Here is a 23,852-nt window from a genome sequence, read left to right on the forward strand (position 1 = left end):
GGGAAAAGAATATACATATATATACATATATCTGAATCACTGTGCTGTACATCTGAAACTAACACAACATTTTATTTTATTTTGTTATTTTTAAAATAAATTTATTTATTTTTGGCTGCGTTGGGTCTTCGTTGCTGAGCGCGGACTTTCTCTAGTTGCAGCGAGAGGGGGCTACTCTTCATTACGGTGCGTGGGCTTCTCATTGTGGTGGCTTCTCTTGTTGCAGAGCACGGGCTCTAGGCGCTCGGGCTTCAGTAGTCGTGGCACACGGGCTCAGTAGTTCTGGTTCGCGGGCTCTAGAGTGCAGGCTCAGTAGTTGTGGCGCACGGGCTTAGTTGCTCTATGGCACCTGGGATCTTCCCGGACCAGGGCTCGAACCTGTGTCCCCTGCATTGGCAGGCGGATTCTTAATCACTGCACCACCAGGGAAGTCCCAAGCATTTATTTTTGTTTTGTTTTGTTTGGGGGTTCTTCATTTAATAATTAGGCTTTTGAAATATATATATATGGCACATACAAAGCTTGACCAAGAGCTCACAATCATGAAAATTGAAATCAGTACAATTTAAATTTCTAAGACATATTTTAACAGTAGAGTTTTTTAAAAAAGAAAAGCAACTTACTATCAAAAATTTAAAAATACAAGAAAATATGAGGACCCTAACTACCCAGATATATCCTCAGTATTATTAGTATTTTGGCCTTTAACTTCCCTTTCCTGAGATATGCGTGTGTGTGTGTGTGTGTGTGTGTGTGCATATACACTAGTATAAGCTTTTAGAGTTGCTTTCTACTTGCTTACTTTTCTAGCTTTCCATTTAGGGGAGCAATGTAAAATTGCCTCCTGAAATAAATGTATGTAATTACGTTTTTGAAAAGTGAGTTCATTTAAAGATAATGTTTAAATAAATCATGGTTATAGGTGCAGAGAGGCAAAAATTTAAAGTCTGAAAATGCCCAAGGCCATGAAGGACATGACTGGGCAATTGGTGAACTTTGAATATGGACTGTTTATTAGATAATACTATTATACCTGTAGAAATTTTCTGAATTTGACAAATGAATCGTGGTTATGTAAGAGAGTGGCTTAGTTCTTAGGAGATACATGCTTAAATATTTAGGGGTGAAGGGACATGATGCTCACAAGCTGCTTTGAAATAGTTCTTCAAAAATAGAGAGGGGGGAGGGGAAAATGGCAAAATGTTAGTGATTGGTAAATTTGGGTGAAAGGTACTCCGCAGTTCATTGAACTCTTATTGCAACTTTTCTCTTGCAACAGAAATGTTTCAAGATAAAAAGTCTTTTTTTTAAGTTGGCAAATTAAGGGAATTCCCTGGTGGTTCAGTGGTTAGGACTCCATGGTCTCACTGCCAAGGGCCTGGGTTCAATCCCTGGTCGGGGAACTAAGATCCCACAAACTGTGTGGCGCGGCCAGAAAAGGAAAAAAAATTTAAAAATAAAGTTGGCAAATTAAAAGCATTGGTGAGAATGAGAAGCAAGGAAACGCTCATCCTTCACTGAGAGAAATGTGAGGTGGGCAACCATTTCGGAAAACAATTTAACATGATCTAATATATTACTGGGCAGGGTCAGTCAATTGCTGGAATAAGAAAATACAGCAGATCTCGGTATCTTAAGAGTGAAAGTTTATTTCTTACATAAGCTAAGTCCACTGAGTGTGTGCTTCTACCCTGGAAGGCAGTCTGTCAAGTGGTCCAGGCTCCTTCCGTCTGTGATGCCTCCATTCCCAACCTGTGGCTTCCACCCGCCCAGCATGAGGCTTTCAGAGCAGCCCTAGCAGGAAAGGACAGCATGAGGAAGACACAGGGCATCCTTAACCATCTCAGTACAGAAAGACACACCTCACTTTGGCGTACTTTCTATTGGTCAAAACAAGTCATATGACCTCAACTAGCTGCAAGGGAGGCTGGGAAATGTAGTCTCTGGCACAGCAGCTGCTCCTCAGGAACAACCTTGCCCCGTGGAAAGGGAGCTTGACTCTTTGTGACCAGTCCAGTAAAGCTGAAAATGAACGGATCCTACGATTGGGAACTCCCTTCCCAGATTTACGTCCCCCTGAGAAACTCTGACACGTGGATCCATATTTCATGTACAAGATTATTCAGAGCAGCCCTGCTAGCCAGAGCAAAACCCTGGAATATTCCTGAACTGTAGACTAGATGAATAAATGGTGGGGTAGTCATTCAATGGATGACACATAAAATAATGAACAGCAGGGACATGCATTAATGAGAATGACTCCCAACAAGATCGTGCTGGGCCAAAACAAAAACAAAAGAAATTAAACCATGTCATAAAACAGCATATCTGTTTATAGAATGATTTTTTTAAAAAGGCTACATTCAACAAATAGTATTTAGGGCAGGGCTGCTACCCAGCAGGCACACCTCTGTATGAATGTACCAGTTGATAAAATATGGCAAAACTGGTTGGTAGGTAGCTGCTGCTCCCAGCCTCCCTCACTCCAGCACCCTGGTTTTGCCCCTGTGACCCTACGGACTTCTTCACGACCCAGCAACTAAAGGGTTAAGATCTGGCCAATATTTTTAATATTGCCTTAGGTTTAGGGGGACATGCATATGCGATAAAATGCTTTTTAAAAAAAAAGCAAAGGAATGGTGAACACCAAATCCAGAGAAGTGGTCACCTCGGAGGGGGGAAGGGCGGGTTGCACCTTGTAAGAGTCGCACTGGGTTTTCATTGGGGTCACTGTGTGTTGTGAACTGTTTCTGCTTCACCCACACCCTGAAGTGGCCTCAAAGTTTCAAAAACTCCATCACTTCTAACGTGGCTTAACTCCATTACTCGTTTGGAAAAGGGTTGCCAGATAAGATGCAGGATGCCCAATTAAATTTGAATTTCAGATAAACAGTGAATAATTTTTAGCATGAGTGTGTCCTCTATATTGCATGGGATGGACTTACACTAAAACATGATTCCTTGTGTATCTGAAATTCACATCGAAATGGGCATTCTGCATTTTTCTTTGCTCAATCTGACAACTAACTTGGAAGTATCTCCTTAACCAAACCTCTGTCCTGTTCCTCCCTCGAATGAGAAAGTTCTGTGAAATGTATCTTTCAGTGCCTTCTCTTCCGAAATCCATTAACCCCCAATGGTTATTCTGAGATTAACCTTTTTTGCACACCTTCTGTTATTCATCTGCAGGGGAACGGTGACAAAACTGGGGAGACATATTGCCAGTTGGGATTTCTGCCAGATTTTAAGGTTCAAAAGATTCAGACTTGTAAATCTAGCCCCAAAGGCCAACGTTTCTCTTCAAGATCAAAGCTGAGATCACTGTGGTCCACAGGGAGAGGCTCTGCCTGTCCCTTCCCAGCTCCCTCTCAAAGGCTGGGTTATGGGCTAAATTGTGCCCCTCCCCCCAGAATGTAAGTTGGTTCAGCCACTATGGAGAACAGTATGGAGGTTCCTTAGAAAACTAAAAATAGAGCTACTGTATGATCCAGCGATCCCACTCCTGGGCATGTATCCAGACAAAACTCTAATTCAAAAAGATCCATGCACCCCAGTGTTCACGGCAGCACTATCCACAATAGCCAAGATGTGGAAGCAACCTAAGTGTCCATAGAGAAGTGGATAGAGAAGTGGATAGAGGAGTGGATAGAGAAGATGTGAAATATATATATATATCTCACAGAAATTATCACATGTCTATAAGCTAATGGCAATAATGGAGAAGAGAGGCGAAATCTGCCATTATGAGAGAAAGCAGAGACTTGTTAGAGCGATGGCCTCGAGTGGAATGGAATCCAGGGCGTAGGTGGAAAGTTGACCTTGGCTGGAAGCACGGACAGCTCCGTCACAATAACAAAGAAGAAGGCAACGCTGACAGCCCAGATGAAGGGACATGGGTAGGTGTTCTGGGATGCTGTGGAAGTTCTCTTCTGTGGCTTTGTTTTCGCAGAATGTAGGCCGTGAGGTTCAGAGCTGAGAGTCAAGAGAAAGGGGGAGGCTTGAGGGGAGATGGAAGGTAGGACATTAACCTATGAGAGAGTTGGTGAGTGAAGGGACTGGGGGATGTGGTAGGAGTGCTGAGCAGCGGATTAGAGGTCTAGAGTCTCAAGGGAGACCAGGCGGCACGGCTGTGTGCAAGACTGCCCAGGTACAGGTGAGGAGTGGATGGAGGGTTGGCTTTAACTAAGTCCAGCCAGGTCAATGGGATGAAGGAAGAGATAGAGGAGGGAGTTGAGGGTATATGTCAAGGAGGGATTGTAATGACAGACCATGGCTCTAAACTGGGTGAGGGCACAGGGGAAGGGGGCAATGATCCATGGATGACAGGTTCTAGCAGAGCTAAAGGATTGTTTGAACAGGAACACCAAAAGGAGTGAGATGGAAAGAAAAGAAGTGTGGGTCAATGAGTGGAGTGTTTGAGAATACGGAAAGGGATGCAACTTCTGTACACGTCAAGGTCTAAAATAAGACCATGAGAGCTGGAGGTTGAGGTAGAGGGGAGGACAAGGTCATTGGGAGAGAAGAGTTAAAGGATTTGAAAGTCACACACCTGGAAGGATCATCAAGCTCCATGGTTCTCCATCAAGGGTGAGTCTGCCCACCGGGGGACACTTGATCACACCTAGAGACAGTTTTGGTTGTCACACTTAGGGGTGGTGGGTTTTCTACTGGCATTGGGTGGGTAGGGGTCAGGGATGTTGTTCAACATCCCACAATGCACAGGGCAGACCCCACAAGCAAGAATGACGTGGCTCCAAATGTCAACAGTGCCAATGTTGGGAAGCCCTGGCCCACGTGGATCCTGAAGTCACTAAGAATTATGCCCAGAGGAGTTTTCAAGAAAAGAACCTGGAGGGAAAATAGTAATGGAGGGGGTGACCTGAGGGTTGATGGACAAAGCAGCAAGGACAGGTAGTAGAGAGAATTGTTTGATGGCCTGAGATTCGAAGCTGCAGAGTTTGAGGGGAGAGTTAGGAGCAATGATGGGGCAAAGACACCCACTTCATCACAAGAGGCACAAAAGTGCAAAGAGTTGGAGAAAAAAATAGCCACGACTTAAGAGCTTCCGGTCCTTGGGAAAGAGCCAGGCATCTGTTAGGGCGAGAAGGTAAAGAGAATGACCTCTGAAGACATTGAGAATACAGGGAATTTTGCTTATGAAGGACCATGACTTCTGGCACAACTGAAGCATCTCAAGATTTGAGGAGGACCATTTAAGAAATGAAAAGGCATGCCATTAACTGGAAGAAGGTATTTGGAATACATATATCTGACAGAGGGCTTATTGCCAGAACACATAAAGAACCCTTACAACTCAATAAGAAGAAGACAAGGGAATTCCCTGGCAGTCCAGTGGTTAGGACTCTGTGCTTCCACTGCGGGGGGCATGGGTTTGATCCCTGGTCAGGGAACTAAGATCCCACAAGCCACCTGGCACGGCCAAAAAAAAAAAAAAAAAAAAAAAAGACAAACAAAATGGCAAAGGGTTTGGAACAGATACTTTGCAAAAGAAGACACAGAGATGGCCACAAGGCACATGAAAAGATGCTCAAAAGCATTAGTCATTGGGGAAATGAACAGGAAAACCACCATGAGATATCACTACACCACCTGCTGGAAGAACTAAGATTTTAAAACAGTAACTCATCCATACAAAACGATATTGAGGATGTGGAGCAACTGGAACTCTCAGAGGTTGCTGCTAGGCATATAAAATGGTGCAGCTGCTTTGGAAAATGATGTGGCAGTTTCTTCCCAAGTTAAATACACTTTCCATATGATCTAGCCATTCCACATTTGGTATTTACCCATGAGAAGCAAAAATGTATGCTCATACAAAAATTTTTTTTTTTTTTTTTTGGTAAAGTTCAGTTCTCTTTTCTTTTTCTTTTTTGGCCACGCCATGGCTTGTGGGATCTTAGTTCCCCGACCAGGGATTAAACCTGGGCCCTTGGCAGTGAGAGTGCAGAGTCCTAACCACTGGACTGCCAGGGAATTCCCTCTTTTCTTTTTTTTCCCCACAGTCTTATACACCAATGTTCAGAGCACCTTTATTTGTAATAGCCCCAAACTGTAAACAACCCAGATGTCCAGAACAGATCAACTCTGGTACATCCATACAATGGAATATTATTCAGCCATGAAGAGGAATGAATGAATCAATGAATATACACAAAGGCACGAGCGAATCTCAAAAACATCATGTCGAATGAAAGAAGCCAGTCACAAAAGACTACACACTATATGGTTCCATTTACATGATATTCTAGTAAAGAGAAATCTAATCTAGAGTGACAGAAAATTGGATCAATGGTTGTTTGGGGATGAGGATGGGATGGGGGTTGACTGCAAAGGGACCCAGGGGATTCTTTTGGGTGTGATGGAAATATTCTCTGTATTGATTGGGGTAATGGTGACACCATGGATTTGTCAAAACCCATCAAACTGTACACTTAAAACGGATACATTTTATTAGATGGACATCATACTTCAATAGAGTTGACTTTAAACCAACTTGGACAGTGAAGGGAGAACGTAAAAAATAGGGACGTACAGAGTTGTGGTCTTTGGGTGATGGAGTCGTGGCCTCATTGAGAAACTGGCAGAAATGGGTCAGGGGTCCGATGGGCTTAGCTGATGGTTCTACTGGCATTTTGAGGCAGTCAGCTGTGAATATCTAGGGCAGCTTACCAGGAGCATATGGAGAAGTGGGGCTCCTCTCCTCCCACTTAAAAGCAGTGTTTTGCTTTCACTGTGCTTTTTTATTCAGTTTCTGGTATGTCATTCCATTTTTCCATGTATGGCAGTCATTTAAATTTTCTATTTTAAAATAAATGTATTTAAATGTTTTAAATGAGGGGATTTAGAATAAAATTATTCATGATTGTATAGCTGGCACACATTTGAATTACTTAAGTTTAGAAACCCTCATGGTTTCCCACCATTTTTTATTGTGTTCCTGTCATGAATACCGAATTTTAAAGGCTTGGTCTACCAGATGGACTGCATTTTTTTGAGCCTGTGTGTGTGTGCATGTGTGTGTGCGTGCATGCGTGTGTGTCTGTGTGTGTGTAGGGGGTAAAGTAACAGAGAGAGACTTTTATGATGTACCTAATCACTTGACCAGAAGAGGATTCTCCCCATTTGTCGGGTGAGGAGAATGCAGTTATGAAACGTTCAGATCCTCACCCAAGGCCCCAGGAAGTAAGTAGTGGGGTAGAGATTGAACCCAGGACTCTCCCCTTACGCCACCACCCCTTAACTATTTTTTATTAATTAATTAATTTATTTTATTTTTGGCTGCGTTGGGTCTTCATTGCTGCACGCAGGCTTTCGCTAGTTGCCGCGAAGGGGGGTTACTCTTTGTTGCGGTGCGTGGACTTCTCATTACAGTGGCTTCTCTTGTTGCGGAGCACATGCTCTAGGCACGCGGGCTCAGTAGTTGTGGCTCGCGGGCTCTAGAGCGCAGGCTCAGTAGTTGTGGCGCACGGGCTTAGTTGCCCCGCAGCATGTGGGATCTTCCCGGACCAGGGCTCGAACCCGTGTCCCCTGCACTGTCAGGCGGATTCTTAACCACTGCGCCACCAGGGAAGCCCCGGAATTGATTTTTGAAATAAGCAAGGAAGAGCAGAAAACTATGACGATTCTTTGGGAAAGAGACTCAAACTGGCGGCTTTAAAGCAGTTACCGACTCCGCTCCAGCGCCCCTTCTCTAGCCACACTCTTTCAGGTTCCGCCCCGCCCTCGCCCCACCCCTAAACGTGCCCCCACGCTTCCCGGAAGTGGGCGGCCTCCTGAGCAAGCGCCGCGGGCGCAGAGCACGCCGAGAGTTGTAGTTCCGGCATCTTGCAGAGGAACTTGCGCTGCGATGTGGCCCCAAATATTGGTGGGGGGGGTCCGGGTTGCAGCAGGTCTGTGCCCCGCGTTGGGGTCTCGCCTCGCCGCCCGCTTTCCCCCGCAGCGGACACCCGAGAACAGCCTGGCCCTGCAGCGGAGCCTGCACGCGACGGCGGCCCGGGCTCTCCCGCTCGTTCCCATCGTGGTGGAGCAGACGGTACAGTGGCCAGGCGGGGACACGGCCCGGGGGTGAGAGGGCTGGGGCACGGAGGGCCCCTGACCCTCACCCCCATCTTTCTCCTCCAGGGTCGCGGCGAGCGCGCTTATGACATCTACTCTCGGCTGCTGCGGGAGCGCATCGTGTGCGTCATGGGCCCGGTAAGTGCCCCGTGCGCGGATCCTCCCCTGCGCCTGCCCAGACCCCCTGCTCCCCTCCCCCTCACACGTCCTTGATGCCCGGACTTACCCCCCTTGACGTTCCTCCCTAGGCTTCGCTCTTGTCCCAACCTGACAACCCCCACCCCTTCCTGGGCACATAAACCCTCTGATCCTCCTTCCTGGCCCTTAGTACCCCTTCTAAGCCTTCCTTAAATCCTCTGCTTCTCCCTTCCTAATCTCTGACTCGCTCCCTCACCAATGACCCTCCTCCCCAATCCTGGGCTCCAATCACTCTCCCCAGCCTCCTTACCCCTTCCCTTCCTGGGCCCAGTGTGTACTGACCCCACCCTTCCTGTAACCCAAACCACCTGGGTCCGGATCCGCCCCCACCCCCACCCCCACGCACCACATCACCTCCTGGGTCCTGAAGTCTTCCTGATCCATCTTCCTTGGGCTCTGACCCCCATTCTGGTGCCCTGACTCATCCTCAACCGACCCATAACTGCCTCCCTTAAGCCTTCACCCTGTCTGGGGACACCCCGCCCCGCCCCACTTGCAGATCGACGACAGTGTCGCCAGTCTGGTCATTGCACAGCTGCTGTTCCTGCAATCGGAGAGCAACAAGAAGCCCATCCACATGTACATCAACAGTCCCGGTGAGCAGGGCCTTCCCCCGGTGCCAGGGTGCTCCTGGGGACTGAGACCCTAATCAGGGATGTCCTCTCTCTGGAGCAAGAAAGGGTGCAGAGCTTCCTTCAGGGTCCCCCCCAAAATGCCTTGAAACCTCCAAAAGCTGCCTCTTCCCTTGCTTTTAAACAGGCACCTGAACCTGCCTGTTTGATCTCACAAGTAACGTGTTTTTTTTGTTTTTAATAAATTTATTTATTTATTTTTGGCTGCGTTGGGTCTTCGTTGCTGCACGCAGATGTTCTCTAGCTGTGGCGAGTGGGGGCTACTCTTCCTTGCGGTGCGCGGGCTTCTCATTGCAGTAGCTTCTCTCTGTTGCGGAGCACGGGCTCTAGGCGCGCGGGCTTCACTAGTTGTGGCACGCGGGCTTCCGTAGTTGTGGCTCTCGGGCTCTAGAGCGCAGGCTCAATAGTTGTGGCCCATGGGCTTAGTTGCTTCGTGGCATGTGGGATTTTCCCGGACCAGGGCTCGAACCCGTGTCCCCTGCATTGGCAGGCGGATTCTTAACCACTGCACCACCAGGGAAGTCCACAAATAACGTTTTTACCGACCTGACTTGGTTGTCGAGATTTTTAAATTGGTAGATTCCACCCTGCCCCCACAAGAAAAGGGAGAATAGCCAAACTTTTTGTTTTGTTTTGTTTTGGCCGTGCCCTGCAACTTGCGGGATCTTAGTTCCCTGACCAGGGATCAAACCCAGGTGCATGACAGTGAAGTGCCGAATCCTAACCAGTGGACCGCCAGGGAATTCCCTGAATAGCCAATCCTGATTGATCGTTTACTGTGCCAGGCACTTTTCTAAGCACTTTATAGGCATTTAACTCATTTTATCTTCACACAACCTCACGTGATCGGTACTATTTAGTTATTTCCAGTCTACAAGGAGGCACTGTAGCTCCAAAAGTCTGAGTAACTTGCCCAAGGTCACACATGAGAAACTGCCCAGCGAGGGGGGTCAAACCCAGACAGGCTGGCTCCAGAGCCTTCGCTCTTAGCCACTACGCTCCCAATTTCTAGTTTCTCTTGAAAATTTGGCAGATCTGGCCCCTGCCCTGGGCCCACATGCACGTGTGGCAACTGTCAGCTCACTCGCGAGCAAGTCCTCATTTTTTGCTCCCACCTGGCCTGTGTCACCTGCTTCTGTCACCTTCCTATCCCTGGTAGTACTTGTGTTTGGGACCCCGGCTTTAAAGGGCTTCACCAGCCCTCCCCAGGGCCACAGGCTGCCCTAGGGAAAGGAGGGCACAGCCCCTCACTTGCCCCCGTCCACCCACAGGTGGCGTGGTGACCTCGGGCCTGGCCATCTACGACACGATGCAGTACATCCTGAACCCCATCTGCACGTGGTGCGTGGGCCAGGCGGCCAGCATGGGCTCCCTGCTTCTGGCCGCTGGCACCCCGGGCATGCGCCACTCGCTCCCCAACTCCCGCATCATGATCCATCAGCCCTCCGGGGGCGCCCGGGTGAGTGCCGGGCCCCATGAGCTGCTTTGGGGATGGGGGTGGGGGTCTAGACAGAAAGACCAGCCGGACAGACGGAAGTCACGTGGGGGTGTGAATGTTTTAAAATGTAGGTTTTGGGGACTTCCCTGGCGGTCCAGTGGTTAGGACTCCACGCTTTCACTGCCGAGGGCACGGGTTCAATCCCTGATCGGGGAACTAAGATGCCGCAAGCCACGTGGCTTGGCCAACAACAACAAAAAAAGTAGGTTTTATTAATATGCAGGTATAGTGAAGCCAAGAGGTCAGGAGAGGGCTGCCATTGAAAAGACAGTTTGTTACTCACAGATCCCAAGAGGAGGGAGTGTGCCAGGCCATGGGGGCCACGCAGAGAGAGAGGCACCAGGGTTGGTCGGGAGGAGAATGCAGGCAAGAGCCTCCATCATGGTTTGTGCGGGCAGGAATGAGCGAGGCTTAAGACTGGCTAGTGTGAATAGTTGCAGTGGGCTCTGGGGTGTAGGGACTGTCCCTAGTTGTCTGGTACCCTGGGGCGATGGGGCAGGGGGATGGTGACCCAGGGTGTGAGAATAGAGGAGGTGTTGGGGATGTGGGCTTGGATTGGCTGCTTTGCACGTGAAAAGTGTACTCTGGGCAGCGGTTCAAAATCTCTAGAAATTAGCTGCCCTGGGAGGGGCTGTTCCTCCTGGTCAGGGAAGCCCCAGCTGCAGAAAATAAGAACATAGAGTTAATACCGGAAGCCTTCCTGGAGGCGGTGAGGTTGAAGCAGGCTGTGGAGGGACTCACAAAGCCCTGTCCCACCTGCTTGAAAACTGGCAGCCGACGCCCAGGGCAGGCTCCCGAGTCCCATCTCCAGTCTCCCCGTGAGTGGCAGATGCTGATCCCAACCTTCTCCCTCTTGGGACGTCCCCCCAGGGCCAAGCCACAGACATCGCCATCCAGGCGGAGGAAATCATTAAACTCAAGAAGCAGCTCTACAGCATCTACGCCAAGCACACCAAACAGAGCCTGCAGGTGATCGGTGAGCACCCTCCTGCCCCACACGGGCCCCCAGCTGCTCCCTTTTATTGTAACCAACACATACGTACGGGTCAGGCCTCTGGACCTCTGTGCTGCTGACACCAGGGCTGGATCATTCTGTGATGGAGGCCTCCCTGTAGGAGGTGTGGCACATCTCCGGGCGCTGCCCACTAGATGCCAGCAGCACCTCCAGTTGTGACGGCCAAAACTGTCTCCAGACATAGCCCAGCATCCACTGGGGATCAGAACCCACCCCCGTTGAGAACCCCTGTTCTGAGCACTTTAAAAAGACCCATTTACAGGAGCCTCCCAAAAACTTCATTGAACTAGGTCCAGGGGGTTCCCTGGCTTTCCAGCAGTTGGGACTCCGTGCTTTCATGGCCGAGGGCTCGGGTTCAATCCCTGGTCGGGAAACTAAGATTCTGCAAGCCATGCGGCGCGGCCAAAACAAAAAAATGAAATAGGTCCAAAGGTTTTGAACAGGGTCTCCCACAAAGAATATTCCAAATGGTCAAGAAACAGAAGTCAAGAAGAGGCTCATCATTTCTAGTGATGATGTTTAATAATGACATCATCAGGAAAGGCAAATCAAGGCCACAATGAGATACCATTTCAGTCCACTGGAACAGCTCACATAGAAAATACTGACACCCCCAAGTGCTGAGGGGAGCGTGGAGCCACTGGAACGTTTATCCACTGCAGCTGGCAGTGAAAACCATACAGCCACTTCCGAAAGCTGTCAGGCACTGAGGCTGAACACACAGAAAGACACGTGGTTATTCTGCTCGGCGTATAACTGAGGGAATTGAGTGCTTCTGTCCAAAGATGTAGTCAGGAATGCAGTCCCATTCCTATAGCCCCAAACAGGAAAATACCGAAATGCCTGACAGCAGGGGAATGAGTGGTCAGTGGTGGTGTTTAGTCACGAGGTGGGATGCTGTACAGCCATGAGGACCAGTCCACAGTCTGGATGAATCTCAGAAACAGTGCTGAGTGGAAAAAGGAGTAAATGCTCTGTGGTTATGTGTTTATTTATTTACTTTTTTAATTAATTAATTAATTAATTTTTTGTGGCCGTGCCACGCAGCATGCGGGGATCTTAGTTCCCCGACCAGGGATCGAACCTGCACCCCCTGCAGTAGTAGCACAGAGTCTTAACCACTGGACCACCAGGGAAGTCCCTGTGGTTATGTGTTTAAAGGGCAAAAACTGGCATAACGGATCCATGCCATTAGGCCACTGTTAGGGTAGTGGGTGGGAAGAGTTAGTGACTAGACATGGCCCCGACAGGGTTTCGGGGGGCTCTGATCTAGGTGCCGGCCACGTGGGTGGGTTCAGTCTGAAAGTCACCACACTGTCCACTTCCATGATCCATACCCTTTCCTGGATGTGCCTTTACACATCAATAAGTTAAAAACACACACACACAAAACTGAAACAGGTATTTTACCGATGGGGAAACTGAGGCACAGAGACAGGGAGGCCAAGGTCACACAGGGAGGACTTGGGCGGATTGGGGACCCGAACGTGGCCCCGGGTCTCCACTCTTAACCACCCTCATCCCACTTCTGCTTCCCCCGCAGAGTCAGCCATGGAGAGGGACCGCTACATGAGCCCCATGGAGGCCCAGGAGTTTGGCATCTTGGACAAGGTTCTGGTCCACCCTCCCCAGGACGGTGAGGACGAGCCTGAGCTGGTGCAGAAGGAGCCGGTGGTGGCGGCGGCGGCAGCAGTGGCAGAACCTGCCCCAGCGAATGCCTGAGAGCTGCCCCTCACCCTCACCCTCTGGAGGAAAGTGGAGGCGCCAGGCCTGCCCACCCCTCGACACTGAGCCTAGAGGGGACCCTTGAGGAACTCTGGATTTGGGGGTGCCCCTCCGGGTGGGTATCCCAGCTGAGACACTGTGATTTTAAATTAAATCTTTGTAGACTTTGCTCCCGGCTGTGGTACCTTCCCTCCGTCCTCCACCACGGCACGCATGTGCCTTCACCCTGACCTTCAGCTTCCTAACTTCAGCAAAGCTACTGAGCCTACATTCCAGGCACTGCTCCAGAGGCCGCAACTTACTGGGAAGAAAACACAGAAATCCCTGTCTGGAAGAAACTTACATTCTTGTGGGAGTAGACAGTTTTTTTAAATATCAGGGCAAGAGGTATGCAACATGAGTGTGTGTGTGTGGGGGGTTGGGTGTGTGTGTGACAGTTTTAGATGGGGTGGCCTGCAAAGGCCTTGCTGAGAGGGTGACATTTGAGCAAAGACCTGAAGGAGGCGAGGGTTGGGGAGCAAGCTTGCTATCTTGGGAGACAGCAGTCTAGGCAGAGGGCATGGCAAGTGCAAAGGCCCTGTGGCAGGACTGTGGCTGGCACATGGGCAGAAGCACGAGGAGGCTGGGGTGGCTGGAGAGAGTGAGGGGGAGAGAGGAGAAGATGAGAGCAGGAAGGGGAGGAATACAGGTCATAAAAGGCCTGGTAGGTCTGAGCAAGGAGGGAGATGCCCCACAGAGGGTTTCAAGAAGAACAAAAAGGAACCACAGAGTGGTGGGTGGAGAGCGGCAAGCACAGAAACCAGGAGGCCAGTGAGGAAACTTGTCATCACCCAGAGGAAGGCTGACGGCTCCGGATACGTGGTGAGAGAGGTCAAATTCTAGCCAGGTTTTAAAGGCAGGGCTGGGACTTCCCTGGTGGTGCAGCGGTTTAGAACCCTTATGCCAATGCAGGGGACACAGGTTCCATCCCTGGTCCGGGAAGATTCCCACATGCCGAGGAGCAACTAAGCCCGTGCGCCACAACTACTGAGCCCGCGCGCCTAGAGCCTGTGCTCTGTAACAAGAGAAGCCACTGCAATGCGAAGCCCGTGCACCGCAACGAAGACCCAACGCAGTCAGAAATGATAATAAAATTTTCAAATAAATAAATAATAAAGGCATGGCTGTCAGCTGGGATGTGAAATTTGAGAGAAAGTCATCTCCCAAAACTCCAAGGCGTTGGCCCAAAGCAGCTAGAAAGATGGAAGGGAAGATAAGACGTTCCTGGGAAAGTTCGGGAGGAGCAGGATTGGGGGCCGCGATCAGGAGCTGGTTTTGGACGTTTGATGTCCAAGTGCCCCGGACCTCCCAGGGGATGGGTAAGTCTGGGGTCAGGGTTGGAAGTAAAAATGTAGGAGACCTCAGCATGTCTATGAGTTAGTGGTCAGGCTGAGAACTGGCTATGGCGTTTGGACCTTGGAAATCACGAGTGGCCTCAGATAAATAAGAACACTTTCGGTGCTTTGGGGTCCCAAAACCAGATTGGTGTGGAGCCAGAAAGAAGGGGCCGGAAAATATTGGAGCTAAGCAAGTCTTTTAAGGAATTTTGCTGTCAAGGAGAGCAAAGAACCTGGGGCTGTCGCTGGAGGGTGTGTTGAGGTCAATTTCTTTTATTTTAATTCAGAGGGCTTTTTAAAAAAAATGTATTTGTTTTATTTATTTATTTTTGGCTGCGTTGGGTCTTCGTTGCTACGTGTGGGCTTTTCTCTAGTTGTGGTGAGCGGGGGCTACTCTTCGTTGTGGTGCGCGGGCTTCTCACTGCGGTGGCTTCTCTTGTTGCGGAGCATGGGCTCTAGGCGTGCAGGAGTTGTGGCGCACGGGCTCAGTAGTTGCGGTGCACGGGCTTAGTTGCTCCGCGGCATGTGGGATCTTCCCGGACCAGGGCTCGAACCCGTGTCCCCTGCATTGGCAGGCAGATTCTTAACCACTGCACCACCAGGGAAGCCCCAGAGGACTTTTTAATCTGGCTTCATTCATAGGATACATTTAGCTGAACTTTTCATAGTGCACAACTTAAAATGTATACAAAAGTAGAGAAACTAGGATAATGAGGTCTCACGTACCCATCACACCAACTCAAGAATTACCAATTCACGGCCAATTGTGATTCGTCCCTGCCCCCCCATCCCCCATGGCACTGTATTACTTCGAAGAAAATCCCAGCTTTTCATTTCATCTGTAAATATTTCGGTATATATTTCTAAAAGGATAAGGAATCTTTATGTCTCAGAAACCTAAAAATAGAATTACCACATGACCCAGCAATTCCACTCCTGGGTATATATCCGAAAAAAACAGAAACACTAATTAGAAAAGGTACACGCACCCCAATGTTCATAGCGTTATTTACCATAGCCAAGATATGGAAGCAACCAGAGTGTCCATCAACAGAGGAATGGATAAAGAAGGTGTGGTGTAGGGCTTCCCTGGTGACGCAGTGGTTGAGAGTCTGCCTGCCAATGCAGGGGACACGGGTTCGAGCCCTGGTCTGGGAGGATCCCACATGCCGCGGAGCAAGTGGGCCCGTAAGCCACAACTACTGAGCCTGCGAGTCTGGAGCCTGTGCTCCGCAACGAGAGGCCCGCGCACCGCGATGAAGAGTGGCCCCCACTCGCCGCAGCTGGAGAAAGCCCTCGCACAGAAACGAAGACTCAACACAGCCAAAAATAAATAAATAAATAAATAAAATTAAAAAAAATATATATATATTTTTAAAGATGTGGTGTATATATATGTGGTGGAATACTACTTAGCCATGAACAAGAATGAGGTTTTGCCATTTGCAGCACCACGGATAGACTTGGAGGGTATTAAGCTAAGTGAATTAAGTCAGACAGAAAGACAAATTCTGTATGGTATCACTAATATGTGGAATCTAAAGAAGTACAACAAACTAGTCAATTGTGGAAGACAATTTTTCCAAGGACATTGGGGGTGGGGGGATGGTTCAGGCGGTAATGCGAGCGATGGGGAGCAATGGGGAGCAGCAGATGAAGCTTCACGTGCTCACCTGCCACTCACCTCCTGCTGTGCAGCCCGGTTCCTAAAAGGCCAGTCCGCGGCCCAGGGGTTGAGGACCCCTGATACAGAGAACAAACTAGTGGTTACCAGTGGGAAGAGGGAAGGGGAGAGGGGCAATATAGGCGTAGGGGATTAAAAAAAGGGTTATTATGGGATTATATGAAATCGTGTGTGTGAAACTTTTGAAAATTATAAAGCACTACAGAATTTAAAGAATCTTTCATTCAAAAAAAAAGTTAATGAAAAATAACTAGCGGGGGCCTTCCTTGGTGGCACAGTGGTTAAGAATCCGCCTGCCAATGCAGGGGACATGGATTCAAGCCCTGGTCCGGGAAGATCCCACATGCCGCGGAGCGACGAAGCCCGTGCACCACGCCTACTGAGCCTGCGCTCTAGAGCCTGTGAGCCACAACTACTGAAGCCTGCGCCCCTAGAGCCTGTGCTCTGCAACGAGAGAAGGCACCGCAATGAGAAGCCTGCACACCACACGAAGAGTAGCCCCTGCTTGCCGCAGCTAGAGAAAGCCCACGTGCAGCAACGAAGACCCAACGCAGCCAAAAACAAATTTTAAAAATTAAAATAAAAATAAATGGGGGGGACTCCCCTGGTGGCTCAGTGGTCAAGAATCCGCCTGCCAGTGCAGAGGACACGGGTTCGAGCCCTGGTCTGGGAAGATCCCACATGCCGCGGAGCAACTAAGCCCGTGCGCCACAACTACTGAGCCTGTGCTCTAGAGCCCGCGAGCCACAACTACTGAGCCCGTGTGCCACAACTACTGAAGCCCATGTGCCTAGAGCCCATGCTCCGCAACAAGAGAAGCCACTGCAATGAGAAGCCAGCGCACCGCAACCAAGAGTAAGCCCCGCTCGCTGAAACTAGAGAAAGCCCGCGAGCAGCAACGAAGATCCAACGCAGCCATAAATAAATAAATAAATTTATAAATAAATAAATAAAATTATAAATAAATAAATAGGGGGACTTCCGTGGTGGCGCAGTGGTTAAGAATCTGCCTGCCAATGCCGGGGACACGGGTTTTCGAGCCCTGGTCCGGGAAGATCCCACATGCCGCGGAGCAACTGAGCCCGTGCTCCACAACTACTGAGCCTGCGCTCTAGAGCCCGTGAGCCACAACTACTGAGCCCACATGCCACAAGTACTGAAGCCCAAGTGCCTAGAGCCCGTGCTCCGCAACAAGAGAAGCCACCACAATGAAAAGCCTATGCACCGCAATGAAGGGTAGCTCCCGCTCGCCAAAACTGGAGAATGCCGGCCCCAGCAACGAAGACCCAACGCAGCTAAAACTAAATAAATAAATAAGTAAGTAAATAGGGACTTCCCTGGTGGTCCCGTGGTTAAGAATCCACGCTTCCACTGCAGGGGGTACAGGTTCAATCCCTGGTCAGGGAACTAAGATCCTACATGCCAAGCAGTGCCGCAAAAAAAAACCACAAAAAAACTGTAAAAATTAAAAAAATAAATAAATAGACAAAAGGATAAGGAATCTTTAAAAAGACAACCACAATATCATTTTCAAACTTAAAAAAAAATAACAACACTTACGATGGTCGAATATTCAACCCATGTCAAAATTTCCCCGGTTGTCGCTATTTCTTTTTTTTAGTTTGTTCCAATCAGGATCCCAATAAGATGCAGGCATTGCCGCTGGTTGATAAATCTCTAAGTGTCTTATTACTGCAGGTTTCCCCTTAATCTCTCAATCTCTCCCTCTTTTTCTTCTCTTTCCTTGAAATTCACTTGTCAGAGAAACATCGTTGTTTGTCTTGTGGACTTTCCCTCTGTCTCAATTTTGATGATGTGATTCTGTCCTTGGTATTTCCGGTAACCTGGTGTATGAATCTATACAAGTCTGATCGGATTCAGGTTCCGCTTTTTGGCAAATGACCTCTCAGTTGAGGGTGCCTTCTAACAGGAGGCACATTAAATCCAGTTGTCCCTCTTTCATGACGTTAGGAGGGAATGAGAGTCCTTGTCTAGAACCACCAATATTCCAATAAGGGCTGCAAAATGGTGACATGACAATTCTACCATTAAAGGAAGAGGATTTTTTGTTTATGTCCTGTTTTTAAGCTGGGAGCCAGCCTATTTGTATGGGGATGGAAATGACCCAGTAAAGAGAGGGGGAACGGGAGGCGCCTCGCTTTGACCTCTGACTGAATCCCCCAACTCCACAAACCTGGCCCCAGCCTATAATCACAGCCTTGACCTCACTCCCCTGACCCCTAGATCTCAGCCTAGCTGTACTCTGCCCTTTACCTCTAGCCTTGGCCCAATCCTTCTATGACCCCTGACCTCTGACCCCCGGCCCGATCAAGCCTTCACCACCCCCGCCCCGCCCTCTGGAAGACGGATTTTAGGCACAGCCAGTAGTCTGAGTCACTGCGGGCGATGGCGCCCAATAGCGCGGGAGAGGAGGCGGATTCTGGGGAGAGCCAATAGCTCGAGAGGGCGAGCCGAGTAACAACCAGTAGCCTTGAGCGAGAGGCGGGACTCTGAGGAACGCCAATCGCTGGACGCACTCGGCATAACCACAGCCAATGGCTCTGGGGCGGGGCGTGCTCCCGACCCCGGCAGCTTCCACGACCTGGCTCCGGGGCTATGGCCGGGAGTGGGCGGCTGGCGCTGTGGAGCGTGCCCGGGCAGGGCTGGGTGCGGGGCTCGGGGCCGGCCGTGCTAAGTCGCCTACGGGATGCGGCCGTGGTACGGCCCAGCTTCCTGAGCGCGGCCGAGGAGGAGACACTGAGCGACGAGCTGGAACCCGAGCTGCGCCGCCGTCGATACGAGTACGATCACTGGGACGCGGTGAGGCTGCTGGCGCTGGGGGCGGAGCTACAGCGCGGCGGGGCCTGGGACGTTAGGGGCGGGACGGGGAGTGGAGCCCTGGGGTGGGCTGGGCTACATCTGGGGGCGGGACCTGGGAATGGGGGCAGCGTCTTGAAGCTGAGGGGCCTTGCGGGCAGGGAGAGCGCTTTGGACATGAGGGCGGGGTCATAACTGGAGGCAGAACCTGGAACTGAGGGGTGTTTGGGGAACAGGACCAAAGTTAGGGGCGGAAACGGTGTGGAGGGAGTGAGGGAGGGTCACGGGTTGGGGGTGGACCTGGTGTTGGGTGGGATCACGTTGTGAATATTGAAGCTGGGCCAGCATTAGGGACGGCATCTGGGACTGAATTGGAGCCTGATGGTGAGTAGAAAGGACTGAGGCCAGGGGTTCGATCCCTGGTCCAGGAAGATCCCACACGCCACGGAGCAACTAAGCCCATGTGCCACAACTCCTGAGCCCAGACGCCACAGCTACTTAAGCCCGTGCTCCGCAACAAGAGAAGCCACCGCAATGAGAAGCCCGCACACCACAACGAAGAGTAGCCCCCGCTCGCCGCAACTAGAGAAAGCCTGCGTGCAGCAACGGAGGCTCAACACAGCCAAAAATAAATAAATTTTTTTAAAAAAGGACTAAGGCCAGACCCAGATGGGTCAGGGTTGGGGTCTGAGACCCAGCATCATGGGGTAGATAGGACCAAGGTTGTAAGTTGAGGGTGGGGTCAAGGGTCATGATGGAAAAACCAGGCCTTTGCTTTGCACTTCCACCACCCTCTCCCCCAACCCACCCCAGCCCCACAATGTGCCTCAGTTTCCCTTTTCCCCCCGGGAGCTTCCAGGCTTGACCTGAGCTCTCTGGGCAGGCCATCCACGGCTTCCGAGAGACAGAGAAGTCACGCTGGTCAGAGGCAAGCCGGTCCATCCTGCAGCGTGTGCAGGCAGCCGCCTTTGGCCCCGGCCAGACCCTGCTCTCCTCGGTGCACGTGCTGGACCTGGAACCTCGGGGCTACATCAAGCCACACGTGGACAGCATCAAGGTGGGCAGAGGCCAGTGCCTTGGAGTTCCCGGCTGGGGGTGAGCCGGCCAGGCCAAAGCCCACCTGCCAGTGTGTCCCCTCTTCCAGTTCTGTGGATCCACGATTGCTGGCCTGTCCTTGCTGTCTCCCAGCGTCATGCGGCTGGTGCACACCCAGGAGCCAGGGGAGTGGCTGGAACTCTTGCTGGAGCCGGGCTCCCTCTACATCCTTAGGTACTGGCAGCCAGGGAGCCCCCACCCCACCAGTAACTCCTGAGATGCCCACCCAGCACTTTGAGCACCTTCTCTCATTCAGCCCTGACGGCAGACTCTACCCCCCACCGCAGGCGCTCTGCCTGGAACAGGGGCTGCCCTCACCCCACCTGGCCACAGCCTCTATTTTCTCTTGCAGGGGTTCGGCCCGTTATGACTTCTCCCACGAGATCCTTCGGGATGAAGAGTCCTTTTTTGGGGAGCGTCGGGTTCCCCGGGGCCGACGCATCTCCGTGATCTGCCGCTCCCTCCCTGAGGGGATGGAGCCTGGGGAGCCTGGACAGCTGCCCCCACCCTGCTGACCTTGGGGCCCTCCCCGCCAGCTGCTCAAGACACCGTGTTTGTGAATAAAGTTGGAGAGTGGACAAGCTGGCCTTCCTGGCACCGGCTGTTTTGGGGGGCTGGAATCTGCAGGGGAAGCCTGGGACCCCACCTCCCCACCCATCGGGAGCATCCCTGGCAGGACACACACTCACGAGGCTGGAGGAGCAGTTTCCTTTATTGCGCCCCTTGCTGGCGGCCCAAACCACCTCCCCTTCTCTTTGCCTCAGCATCCAAGCCTCCAATAAATAAGTCAGCTGAGCTCCTCCAGCGGCTGCAGGGCCCCAGGCCGGGCATTCTCAGCCGCCGCAGCCACAGGCTGCCGCCGAGAGCTGGGGCAGCCGCTGCCAGCGGTGGCGGTCGTCGAGGAAGGCCACATCGGCGTAGCGGGTGGGGCGGCAGCAGGGCCCACCGTGGGCTCGGCCCTGGCCCCGCAGCCGGGCCAGCGTCAGGCCGTGCTGGGTGCGGGCGCCGCGGGGACAGCTGCCGGCACAGTAGCGGAAGATGACCGTCTCCTCCGACGTGTAGCCCAAGCCCAGCTCAGCCACGGGCAAGGATAGGCTCCACAGCTGGCACGGGCCGGCCAGGGCTCGGCGCAGGCGGGCGCCTGTGGGGACAGGGGACAGCTGACAGCGGGCAGGGTCTGGGCAGGAAGGAGTCGGGGAGCGCACGGGGTTCTGGAGATCCTTACCCAGCTGCGGCCTCTGGGTGCCTCTGTCCACCACTGGCTCAGACAAGAGCTCCTCCTCCACCACCGAAGCCCCCCAGGCCCCAGGGCCCCCGCGGAGGTCCAAGTGCAGGGTCAGGAGCAGCAGAAAGCCTAGCAGGACTCGTCCTGTGGTCATGGTGACGGGCAGGTCCTGAGGGTGGAGATGCCCTGCGCCCTCAATTTATCCCCCTGCCTGAGCTGGGGAGATAACCTCTTCACTGCCGGCCGCTGCCCTGTCACAAAGGCCTCCGCGTCCCACACCTGGGGCCCAGGCAGTCCCTTTCCTCCTGCCCCACACCCCACGTCCTCCTAAGAGTTAAGGGCGCACACCCCCCGCATACCCCATCCAGACATTCCACAGACCTATTTCCGACACCCCCTCCGCCCCCTGATTTACGAGTGTCGTGGCGGCAGCCAGGGCCGAGCCCAGGGCGGGCAACCAGGGTCCCCACCCGACCTGCCGTCTGGAGGGAGAGGTGGGGGGCCCCGTGGGTCCCCCATTGGGGGCTCTCCCCACTTGGGCAGGGTGCTGGGCTCAGTAGCCCCTGTGTCATGCATCAGGTAGAGCAGATGTGGGTAGGGGGAAGAGGTGGGTTGGCAGGTGGGTGAGCTGACGGGGAATCCATCATGGCTCCTGCCTGGAGGATTAAGACATCATGCCCCTGTCTCCGGGCCTGGCCGAGCCAGCATCAAAACAGGAAAGGGGAGAGGCCCGGGGACAGCCAAGAGCTGGGACACCAGGGGCAGGAAGCTCACCCCGCAGGGACTCCTATCTCTAGAAGGCCAACCTGAGCCCCCTAGGACCTCAGTCCTGCCCTAGGGTCAGAGGGCATCAGAGCAGGAGGGGCGGTTAGGCCCCGTCCTGGTCCCGGTGACCTCCCTGCCCTTCCCATCACCCCAGGGAAGTGAGCCTCCATCCCCAGCCGCGAAAGGGGGCTAAACCAGAGTCCCTCCCACATGGGGAGGACAGACAGAAGATGCATTTAGTGTGTAACGTGGTGCCTGGCACTGTGCAGTTGCGAGAGCTTCTGAGGAAGGGAAATAGGAACAGCTTGTGGAGGTTTGACGAGGTGCTCAATCTCACGCAGGTGAGACTGGGTTAAAACTCGGATGAGACTGTGTACCCAAGATTGGCAGACATCAAAGTCTGCTTACACCTGTGTGTGTGTGTGTGTGTGTGTGTGTGTGTGTGTGAGTGTGAGTGAGTGACACGGGCACACCTGTTGGTAGCACTGTAAATCGGTAGCACCTGAGCATTTGCTATAGAAACTGCAAATCACATCCCTCTGATCCAGGACACCTGCTCAGGAACTCATCCTCCTCAGGTGAGCCAAGATGCAAGCTCAGGGTTATTCGCTGCCTTTTGTATCAGCAAGAGACTGGCGAGGACCTCAACTCCACCCACAGGGGACCGCCTCAATGATTTTGGTGTGGTTGTTCTTCTTGCACTGTTTATTGAGACTACTTTCAGATGGGGTGGGGGGGAATGTCACTTACCAAAGTCACCCGGAATTAAGAAACACTGGTGGGATTTGGACCCAAGTCAAGCTGAATGCAAGACCCCTGCTCTGAACCACTGGGGCACATGGCCCGGCCCGGTGGGGAGGCCTTAGACCTCGGTCCACGTGGCAGGCAGAGCAGGGGTGAAATTGCCAGGGCAAGGGGCCATCGCTCCTCTCCCAAAAGGCCTGGCGGAAGGATGGGGAGGGAGGGTGGAATGACCTGGGACATTCCTAGGAATTAACCTGGCGTCTCAGGCATTCCCGCTCGGCAGCCAAAGCCCTGTGGAACTGGATGGGAAAGTTTTCCGCCCGCAGTCTCCAGCTTGGGCAAGACGGAAGGCCGGCATCCTGCCCCCAGCTGGATCACTCCAACGGGGGTTCAAAAGTATTCCTGCTGCCAAATTCCGTTTCCAGCAACGTGACTGTCCACGAACTCAAAAAGCCCTGCTGCTACAGCACTCCTAGCAATGCTACATAAAATAAATGCCTGACCAACTTGTTAAGAATCTAAGGGAAGCCCCAGAAACATTACTGGGAAGTTGAAAAACAGGGGCCAGATGCCAAGATCAGCAAGAAGGGGGTTTGGGATTTTGTGGCCGTGTAGGGAGAGCCACAAGCTGAGAACCACACCTAAAATGGGCTCAGGACAGGACTTTTGGGGCACCTGCTGGGAGCATATGCAAAAACCATCTGGAAGGACTTGCCTGCAAAGCAGACCATGCAGGAGTCTCACAGATGGAGGCCCGAGCTGGCCACGAGTCCGCCATCCCAGATCCCAAAACATGAGAACAGATCATGAAAAGGAGTCAGGATACAACAGGATGCCCGTGAGCTTCAGGTCCTAAGGTGAGTGTGATGGAGACTGTAAGTCAAGGATGCTTAAAACTAAAAATGCGAAAGAAGGGATCAAAAACAGAAGGGGCCAGACACTCAAAACAGACCTGCTGATCTGAAAAAGAAACAAAGATAACTTGGAGAATTGGAAAACAGA

At 51.8% G+C, this 23,852-nt stretch overlaps 3 protein-coding genes across 5 annotated transcripts; 2 read left to right on the forward strand and 1 right to left on the reverse strand.

Annotated features, from left to right (window-relative positions):
* Positions 1 to 7,867: 7,867 nt before the first annotated feature.
* Positions 7,868 to 13,313, forward strand: CLPP (caseinolytic mitochondrial matrix peptidase proteolytic subunit; the record flags this gene model as incomplete). Its single annotated transcript, XM_079703847.1, has 6 exons — positions 7,868 to 8,053; positions 8,143 to 8,214; positions 8,774 to 8,870; positions 10,178 to 10,365; positions 11,275 to 11,380; positions 12,963 to 13,313. 6 exons carry the CDS (start codon positions 7,868 to 7,870, stop codon positions 13,139 to 13,141), a joined length of 828 nt encoding a protein of 275 aa, XP_079559973.1. The 3' UTR covers positions 13,142 to 13,313.
* A 5,488-nt stretch (positions 13,314 to 18,801) lies between these two features.
* ALKBH7 (alkB homolog 7) lies at positions 18,802 to 20,702 on the forward strand. 3 transcript variants are annotated; one of them, XM_079703503.1, is made up of 4 exons: positions 18,802 to 19,024; positions 19,905 to 20,078; positions 20,166 to 20,290; positions 20,469 to 20,702. In XM_079703503.1, the coding sequence occupies exons 1-4, from the start codon at positions 18,821 to 18,823 to the stop codon at positions 20,629 to 20,631; spliced, it is 666 nt and encodes a 221-aa protein (XP_079559629.1). In that variant the 5' UTR covers positions 18,802 to 18,820; the 3' UTR covers positions 20,632 to 20,702. The 3 variants fall into 3 exon arrangements, with proteins under 3 accessions (XP_079559629.1, XP_079559630.1, XP_079559631.1); XM_079703504.1 differs by having other exon boundaries at positions 18,802 to 19,005; positions 19,881 to 20,078; XM_079703505.1 differs by lacking the exon at positions 20,166 to 20,290 and having other exon boundaries at positions 18,802 to 19,005; positions 19,881 to 20,078.
* A 247-nt stretch (positions 20,703 to 20,949) lies between these two features.
* Positions 20,950 to 21,507, reverse strand: PSPN (persephin; the record flags this gene model as incomplete). The annotated part of the gene is made up of 2 exons (XM_079703680.1): positions 21,342 to 21,507; positions 20,950 to 21,257 (listed from the first exon to the last, which is right to left on the reverse strand). The coding sequence occupies exons 1-2, from the start codon at positions 21,493 to 21,495 to the stop codon at positions 20,950 to 20,952; spliced, it is 462 nt and encodes a 153-aa protein (XP_079559806.1). The 5' UTR covers positions 21,496 to 21,507.
* Positions 21,508 to 23,852: the final 2,345 nt, after the last annotated feature.

Source organism: Hyperoodon ampullatus (assembly GCF_949752795.1).
Source record: "Hyperoodon ampullatus genome assembly, chromosome: 4".
Taxonomy (NCBI): domain Eukaryota; kingdom Metazoa; phylum Chordata; class Mammalia; order Artiodactyla; family Ziphiidae; genus Hyperoodon; species Hyperoodon ampullatus.

Excerpts from the sequence above, each read along its gene's own strand:
- ALKBH7 (XM_079703503.1), top strand. The coding sequence starts at position 18,821 with ATGGCCGGGAGTGGGCGGCTGGCGCTGTGGAGCGTGCCCGGGCAGGGC. Across the intron at positions 19,025-19,904 it reads AGTACGATCACTGGGACGCG|GCCATCCACGGCTTCCGAGA; the intron begins GTGAGGCTGCTG and ends CTCTCTGGGCAG. Across the intron at positions 20,291-20,468 it reads GGCTCCCTCTACATCCTTAG|GGGTTCGGCCCGTTATGACT; the intron begins GTACTGGCAGCC and ends TTTCTCTTGCAG.